This window comes from Trachymyrmex cornetzi, unplaced genomic scaffold (assembly GCF_001594075.2).
Source record: "Trachymyrmex cornetzi isolate Tcor2-1 unplaced genomic scaffold, Tcor1.1 C3899434, whole genome shotgun sequence".
NCBI classification, from domain to species: Eukaryota; Metazoa; Arthropoda; class Insecta; order Hymenoptera; family Formicidae; genus Trachymyrmex; species Trachymyrmex cornetzi.
The window spans coordinates 1-1,408 of record NW_017295158.1 but is presented as its reverse complement, the minus strand read 5'-3'; the positions used below and the strand labels follow the sequence as shown (position 1 = coordinate 1,408).

Sequence of the window (1,408 nt, the reverse complement as noted above, 5' to 3'; positions counted from 1 at the left end):
ATGGGGAAAAAATGCGAGGTTGATTTGATCGAAGACTAAAATCAATAATCACCTCTGGATAAACTACAAACGCCAACCCAGGACCTTCATCCACCACCGACGCCACTGGTACGTCGAGCTCATGAGCAAGGAAGCCGATTACCGAGAAGATCACCAGGCCGGCAAAAAAGGAAGTCCCGATGTTACTTATTGTCACGATTAAAGAGTCCTTGTAGCAATTGTTGGTGAACTTATTATAAGAACTCAAAGTGATCAGGCCGCCCCAGGCTGGACTCAAAGCGAAGAAAGTCTGAACGGCAGCGTCTCCCCATACTTTTGTGGATGTGAGTCTCCTCCAATCAGGAGTTAGATAGAAAAGTATACCCTCCTTAGCACCAGGAAGTAAAATTCCACGAATAAAAAGGGCAATCTATAAAAAAGCAATTTATTTATTTAAAATACACTAAATTAATCACATACGTTAAAATTGTGAACATACCAGAACAACATATGGAAAAAGAGCGGTGAAGTATACGACTTTGCCTGAGCTTTGCACGCCTTTGCTCAAACAAAGAAACACAATGAACCACGCCAGAAAGAGGCTAATTGCTATAGGCGGTCGAATTGATCCAGTTTCTTCGATTCCACTGCTGATCCCCAAAACATGATTACTAGACGCAAAGAAATATTCTGTCAATAAAAATATTGATAAAATATCAATAAAAAAAAATTAAATTTTTAATTATTAAAACTTATTAAATTATTAAATTATTAAACTAACAAGACCCGTAATAATAGATTGGACAAAACGTAATTAAAAAACATCGATCTATACGACGTATGTTATTACTGAAAATATTCCTCGGATGGCGGTTTTCTGATAGCGCCGGTTACATTTTCGATGATCAGACTTATTGCAGTCATTTGAGTTGAATTGAGGCATTTTCCTTTGAAGTAAGAAGCATTTTGAGAGACACAAGTCTCGGCAACGTCCGGCATAAAGCAATCCTCGGTGCTCCATTCCTTCTCGCATTTGCTCCAGGGTAACTTCCAATCACCTGTGCACAATTTGTTTATTCAAATAATTCTTTGAAAAAAGTAATTTCTATTTTTAATATGTCTTTACTCGCAAACAGTGTTATTTATAAACAGCTGTTCAAATTTATTACTTTTGTATCAATCAATAAATCAGATGATGCACAGAATATCCTATACATATTAACATTATTATTAACCATTGACTGAGGCAAATATGTAATACAGCGTCCAGGCGATGATTAAATTATAATAGAGCATGACAATGGAACTAACGAGAACCATTCCATATCCTAAGCCACGAAACAAAGGACAAAACTGTTCGTAAACCGCCACCGGTCCGAGACTAGCGTACTGTCCTGCAGAATAAAAAACAGTATATATATATATATAT

General features: G+C 36.7%; 1 protein-coding gene across 1 annotated transcript; it reads right to left on the bottom strand.

The window, feature by feature from the left end:
- Positions 1-52: 52 nt before the first annotated feature.
- Positions 53-1,380, bottom strand: LOC108763732 (sodium- and chloride-dependent glycine transporter 2-like; the record flags this gene model as incomplete). Its single annotated transcript, XM_018511625.1, has 4 exons — positions 53-409; positions 479-650; positions 830-1,037; positions 1,215-1,380. Coding segments are annotated over 4 exons (903 nt in total), but the record flags the coding sequence as incomplete, so codon positions are not given.
- Positions 1,381-1,408: the final 28 nt, after the last annotated feature.